The sequence below is a fragment of the Nansenia antarctica genome (genome assembly GCF_963989245.1).
Source record: "Nansenia antarctica genome assembly, chromosome: 12".
Taxonomy (NCBI): Eukaryota; Metazoa; Chordata; class Actinopteri; order Argentiniformes; family Microstomatidae; genus Nansenia; species Nansenia antarctica.
Window position 1 is genome coordinate 7234036 of NC_137682.1, and position 7330 is coordinate 7241365.

Genomic DNA, 7330 nt, shown 5'->3' on the forward strand with positions numbered 1-7330 from the left:
TGCTGACAAAGCATATGTTTCCTGTTCTTCCCACCACCTCTTTTTCTCTCTCTCCCTTTCCTTCTGTCTGTCTCTCTGTCTTCTGTCTGTCTGTCTCTCTCTCGCTGATCTCTCTGCCTTTCTGCTGGTGTGTTTGTGTTGCTGCCTCCAGTGTCTGTAGCCCTTCCCCCTCCTCTGGTCCAGCTGACTCCTCAGATCCCTCTCACTGGCTTTGTGGCCAGAGTGCAGGAGACCAGTAAGTTCACACACACGCACGCACACACACACACACACGCACACACGTATCTGCCTATTTTGCATCGTCATTTAAAGCTCTTGCATGCCACTGCTTTGGGACACACCTCTCTGATGTCTGTTGCCATGGTCACTGACGGTGTGTGTTCTACCTCTGTGAGCTGAGCATACCTGTCTGTGTGTGTGTGTGTGTGTGTGTGTGTGTGTGTGTGTGTGTGTGTGTGTGTGTGTGTGTGTGTGTGTGCGTGTGTGTGTGCGTGCGTGTGTGTGTATGTGGAGAAGTCAACAGTCTCGGCAATAATAAAACAAAAGCCAAATCAACACTATATTATGAACAGACATAGATATACTGTCGCTATTATATTAATATTAGCTCTATAAAAAGCCATAGACCTGCTGTAATTGTTTCCTCTTTAACTGTTTATTCCATATGCTTCCCTGTGCCTTGTACTATAATACCTATCTTCTGTGAGGAGGTCATGGGCTCGAACCCTCGTCATATCTGAACTAACACTACTTCCTTGTGAGAGGAACTGTGTGGTCCTTACTGCCATCTGGTGGTGATCAGATCATACTACACGATAAAGAGATAGAGAGGTGGTGTGAGGTGTTGAGTCGAAAAGGAGATCTGAGGTCTTGATTAAAACAAATATAGAATTATTTGCACTTTTTCCATAAAGCCATAGCTGTGTAGACGGGATGTATATCGTTTTGACTCACTATGACCCTCTGCTATCCCCCCTCGCTCTCTCTATCTCTCTCACTTTCTCCCAGTCACAGACAGCCCTGCTCTTCTTCCTCCTCCACCCCCTCCTGAAGACACAGCCATGTTTGGTGACACAGCCATGCGCTCACCCCCTCCCCCGCCCCCGCCAGTGGACTACGAGGAGGAGGAGGCGGCGGTGGTGCACTATAGCGACCCCTACGCTGACGGAGACCCCCACTGGGCCCCCAAGGCCTACGTGGAGAAGGGTGAGTCTATGGACCCCTGGTGCTTTAAGCCAGTGTATACCTTACGCACCGGCTGCCCGCCACTTATCCGACTGCTTCATCCTATGTGGGTAGTAGCTCCTTTACTTGCTAGAGGCTACAAAATGTCATCTTATTGGCCAGCATCTTTGCAGGGGGCATGACACACCCCCTAGCTGGCTACTCTCTCTTTTTTATGTTATTGTTTTGTGGGGGGGGCAGTTTTATATGCTTTCATTTTTATTGGATCGAGATAGTGGAAAAAAGGCAGGAAATAAGGAGAACAGGGTATGTCAGCCAGCAGGGCATAGGCCAGATTCAAACCCATGCCAACATGGACAAATGTGTGTACTGTAGGCTGTGGTACTAGACCACTGGACCACCCCATGCTGCTGTCTTCATTTGGGCCTGCTACTTCACACTTCACATGTCAAGGTAACACACTGTGCTTAGTAACATCAGACCACACTATTTCTCTTTAGGGTTTTGTTGTGGATATAATTGATTCTTTTTTTTATTTATTTTTATTTGTTTTTTCAGATTTTATCCCTTTTTCACCCAATTTGGTATCCAATTGCACCCAACCTAGCATCCAATATTGCCCTGCCTATTGCGTAGGATCCGCCGCACGACCCCGTGGCCGGCAGCCCCAGAGGAGATCGCCAGGCAGACTAGCTGACTGGCTCCTCGAGCCCGACACCGTTACTCCAGCACCAGACGGGGGCGGTGTTGCGCGACGGATCCTTGTCCGGAAATAGTCCTATACCCCCCTTTGGGAGCGGCCGCTCAATATGCCGCTCCCTGTGTGCTCCGGCCATATCCGGGTCTGGCGAGACCGGGATTCGATCCCAGTCCCCGGTGGGCAGCTTGCACTAGTGGCTAATGCTTAGACCGCTGCGCCACCGCGGGGCCTGATATAATTGATTCTTAATAGATTTAGTAGAACTTACAAAGCACAAAGAGCTTAGATCAATGTCTCCAAAGAGGCCTTTTATTAAGCCAAGTTACATGAGCGCAGAGAGAAATGAGCAGACCAATAAGCAAGAAGCAATGGCCCAAAGCAAGAAGCAGCCCCCAACGATGGGTGCGACTCATATTTATAGAACTGTCCTTGGTCATGAGGTCACCATTCTTGGGAACCAATCATATTAGACAAATCTGTGATTACACAAGTTATGGGCCCTGTCCATAGTCAGAATTATTCACTGCGCCACAGATCTTGGCCCATCCCTTACAGGAAGGAAATGGGCCTTCCTTGAGTGCTAGCTTCGCCACTACTGTAGAGAGACTTACATTTCTCAGTATAACATGATATAAAACCACTACAGTCTCACTATTGAGCGACAGTCACTACAGGCTAATGTTAGCTTACAAATCAGTGAGATTCAATACCGCCCAGAGCTATCATTTTATGGGATTAATGGGCCTGAAAATCCTAGCCCAATAAAGTAGTGGGGTAGTGGTGGTCTAGTGGATAGTGAGTTGGACTTGTGATCGGAAGGTTGTGAGTTCAAATCCCACCTGAAACCACACCACTACTAGTGTGACCTTGAGTAAGGCACTTAGCCCTCAGTTACTCCAGGGGGAATGTCCCTGTAATTCGTAATTGTAAGTCGCTTTGGATTAAAAGCGTCTGCTAAATGGCAAAATTAAAAATTAATTAATTAATAAATCTTAGACCTGATTGTGCAACTTATATTTCTTTCTTCTGCACCTAGCTATGATGGTGATATGATCATGGAGACTTCCACAGAAATTCTCCCTCACTCTCTTCCACGTTCTATCTCTCTTTCTAGTGGTGGCCATCTACGACTACTCCAAGGACAAGGAGGATGAGCTGTCCTTCATGGAAGGCGCCATCATCTACATCATCAAGAAGAATGACGACGGCTGGTTTGAGGGCATCTCCAACGGTGTCACCGGCCTCTTCCCTGGAAACTATGTGGAGTCCATTATGCACTATGCTGACTAAATGCAGACAATTTGAGCTAAAATGCGGAAAATATGTGACAAAAAAACAAAACACTGTATCTGGTTTGAATAAGTGCCACGCTGAGTATTTGAAGTTGTTATACCATTGGCTTTTTTGGTAAGATCTCTGCAGTTTTGCTCTGTTAAGGTTTTTACCCTAGAAGGGAGCAGCCTTGCATACAAGGGAATGGTGGCTTTGGAGGACCCCCATGTCTGCTGGTTTTCAGTGTGTTCTAGGTGGTGTATTTAAATGAATTCCTGACACCAGTGTTAGACTGGGTTGTGGATAGGAAAAAAAAACTTTATTTGGTGGGTCTTAGCACAATACGGTTTGGGAATGTCTGACTTAGAGTGAATGTCAGCCTAAGTGATTCTCTTTCCTGATCAAAACCTTCATCAAGTTTTTTGGAGGACTTAACATAAAATGCACTGCCATAAAACTCATGGCATTTAAATACTAATTTGAACAGTGACAATGTCATGTATCGCTGTTGATGACAGCTCCTTTGATGGAGTTCAGTAAAAAAAACTTTTTTTTAAAAGATGTAGGGCCCTATTATGCACTTCATAAGTCTTAAGCAATAAGACGAGGCGGTAGATCTAAACTTAAGACGTGGAGGCGTGGTCAAGGCCACTTTGCTATTATGCGTGCGGTAGTGGGCGCCTAAAACCCGGCGCTAAGCCCAGAAATTAGTCATGGGTGTGTTTTGGGCGTCTTCTCAATCAACCCAATCAACGTGCCAGGTGCCATTCCCTTTAAGAACCGGCTGCGTTGAGTCTTTAGCGCTATGCTATTATGGAAGTCCTAAGAAGGAGGTCAGCGCGCTTCTCTGCAGAAGAAAGTAACAAGCTCGTGCATGAGGTCAAGGCTCGTCAGTTCGCAATCTTTGGAACGGCGCGAAATCCTCCCCGAGCCGAGGTGGTGAAACAGGCGTGGGAAGAAGTAGCAGCGGCCGTGTTTGAAAACGTGCATGAAAAGTCTAGCGCCTAAGAACTTTTCAAACCACTTCTTAGTGCTAGGCGCAAAGTCAGATCGCATAATAGCATGGGCGCCTAACGCACTTCATTAACATATGAACACTCCCACAATGAGTAATATATGCACGGGAGTCTTACGTTTTATGTGTGGGCGCCTATCGACACCTGCATAATAGCAGTAGCGCGTATGAAGCGCATAATAAGGGTGGCGGTAGGTCTTAACCTGGCGGTGCGTCTTAATTAACACTTAAGACGGCAAGTTAAGAAGTGCATAATAGGGCCCAGAATGTCGCAAGAATTTGTCACAATTTCTGTCATTTATTTACTTTTTACAGGTATCATGTTTCAAGTGAAGTGTGTTACCATGAAACACAATAGAAACCAGCAGACTGCGCTGCTCTCCAGGACCACTGCCTCTCTGATTCACAAAGCAACATGTCTATCATAACTTCATGAATAAGAGAAAGAATAAACAAACATACAGAAGTGCATTAGGACATGACCGAATGTTTGTTTTTGTCTATGTCTAATTGCAGATGTAAAAAAAAAAAAAATACAATTATCTATTTACTATGCTTCATGTTGGGTGGGATGGGGAGGTTGGGGGCAGGGGGAGTTGAAGGGTATATTGAGTATAGAATGCAAAAAAAAGATATGAACGTTAATTTGCTTATATCTGGTGAAGTTTGTTCTATAACTTGTATATAGTCGATAATGTGAGAAGCTGCCAGTATGTATGTGTGTCAGTAGTGTTTTACCTGTGAGTTTCCATCAGAGGCTTTTGATTGGTTAGTGATACGCAAGGTGCTGCCAAGTATGGATGGTTTTATGATTATTTTGTTTTTGGGTTATTCTTTTATTTCTCTCTTTTAGTGCCATTGCTTATCCTAATTTCAGCCAATTGTCAGTCTATACAAGAGTTTTGATTTATACGAGTTTTATTATATTTGTTTTGTTATATTGTCAGGCTTCTGTAGCAAATATTCCTTAAATGTGCATTTAAGTTGTTTCAAACAGCAAACTTGAAGAAATTAACTGATTCATTGTTTAATAGATGCCCCATCTCACCTTTTAAAAAGAAAACAAATGCAATATGAATGCATCGTTTCCTGATAAGGCCCAAAGCATTGGCAACGTATATATGAAATTGTTTATTCTAGATTATTTTCTACTTACGTTTTTTCGCCAGGTATGAGCCACACATTTGGGCCTCTTAACAGGACTAGCAGAACCACTGGCGGACTCAGCGGGGGGGGGGGGGGGGGGCAGGGAGGGCGACCGCCCCTCCTGGTGCCCCCACGGTTGAAAAACGTCTCTCTTAAGTGCCCTTTTGAGTGGCAAAAATGCCCTTTTGAGTGATGAAAATGAGAGGATGTGCCCTATTGGTGCCCTTCCAATGGTCTAAATTTGACCATGTGCCCCCACCGTTGAAAAACGTCACACTAAAGTGCCCTTTTGAGTGGCAAAATTAGAGGATGTGCCTTATTGGCTGCCCTTCCAATGGTCTAAACTTGACCATGGGTCCCATGTTGTGCAGTAGGTGCCCTTTTTTTCTTTTCGCCCCTGCCCTTCAAACAACCTGAGTCCGCCACTGAGCAGAAAAGTAGCTGAACTGTAAAAGCTGACAGTGGAGTAAGGGAGGGGAGTTCAAGACCTGATTAACAAACGAAAAACTACAGATTTCATATTTTGTAGGTCAACTAGCTGTGTTGTTTATAGCTGTTCAATGAAAGATGGACACACTGGCTGGCAGAGGTCTTAAAGGGGCAGTGTTGCATTTTAGGAAAGACAACAAAAGTGCAAGTTATTTCATCAGGCTACAATTGAATATGCTTTGTAAGTTTCAGGTCAAACAAAGCCAATGTTTAAATACCAGCATTTTCATTAAAGCCACAATCTGTCATTTTCCCAGTAAATACTGTATACATAGTAAATACTGTATACATAGTAAATACTGTATACATAGGCGTATCCCTGGATTTTGATTTTGATATTACTAAAATAGCAACTGTCTCACTTTTCCATAACCAAAAGGCCTAGGAACCACAAATTAATTGATGTTATATTTGATAATCAGACTGAAATGTAACATAATATTTCTCACACTTTTCATGTTTATCTCTATCTAAGCTGGATATTCATACACTCGATACATTTTGATACTATTTTCAGTTTCTTTCTTGCTTGTCTTACTTTTCTGAACATGAAATCTGTTAAACAATGAATCAAGTTTGCATGGGCACTGATCTGTTTTACATTACTTGTAAATTTACTTAGATGGCTCTAGCAGTGACGAAAAGAATACTAACATTACAAAAAGAGTGAATGTTTAAAAACACTTTTTAAAGCAATTCACTTACATAGGAATGGCATTTAGAATAGGTTATCATCCTGAATTTGAGTTGAGTTGTTTCTGGTAAGGTTCTTAATACCCATTATCACCAACTTTGTTTTATTTATTGCCATGCAATCAACGGTTGGAATTTGGTGTTTTCTTGCTCTAGGCACAGGGCCATCCACCCTGGAGCAATTAGGGGTTAAGTGCCGTGCTCAAGGGCACATGCAAGCTCCCTCCTGAGGCGGGGATCGAACCGCCGCCCCCGAACACAACCTTAGAAAAAGGTGGAAATTTGTCCCCAAAAATATGTACTACTTAATAAGCAGTACAGAGCAAATTTTGTCTCCCGATTATTAGGATTATTTTTTACAATGTAAACATTCAATCTTGTATGTAACCAAACTCTAACTAATCATTTTTGTCGTAGTGAATGTAGGCAATTCAGCAGCGCATTGTGGAGTCACACAAATGTATTATTCTTTTTTCACAATTTTATTTGTCTTTTAGAAAGAAAAGAACAATGGGTGCCACTCATTAATCATTGAATGCAACGGTGTCATATTGTAATACCTCTCCTTTAGATTTAAAGGGATGGTTCAGCCTATGTTCATGTTTATGTGAAATATCATTGTACCCTGAGCTGCCCTCAAAGGCCAGTAGGTGAAAGATTCTCCAGTTATGCTTTTCTACACTTTGCTACTGCAGCACAAGCTAACAGACAGCAGCACCAGTGCAACCTGTAATGTATGCAGGGATCAACTCTATGCTTACATTAAAGCATAACATTTTTTTTTTTATTGTGAATGATTTACCACAACATACACCCAATTATTGATTGTA

At 43.2% G+C, this 7330-nt stretch overlaps 1 protein-coding gene across 14 annotated transcripts in view; it reads left to right on the forward strand.

The window, feature by feature from the left end:
- Positions 1-3175, forward strand: part of LOC308168314 (abl interactor 1-like) — a gene marked incomplete at both ends in the record, with an annotated part of 22069 nt that extends 18894 nt beyond the window's left edge. For 7 of the 14 annotated variants that reach the window (XM_080542852.1, XM_080542860.1, XM_080542849.1 and 4 more), the window contains 2 exons: positions 1009-1206; positions 3000-3175. In XM_080542852.1, the coding sequence (XP_080398978.1) occupies positions 1009-1206; positions 3000-3175 (374 nt within the window). Of the gene's footprint in view, positions 1-151; positions 236-1008; positions 1207-2999 lie in introns of all 14 variants that reach the window. The other 7 variants (XM_080542848.1, XM_080542850.1, XM_080542855.1 and 4 more) reach the window with 2 other exon arrangements.
- Between the last annotated feature and the right edge of the window lie 4155 nt (positions 3176-7330).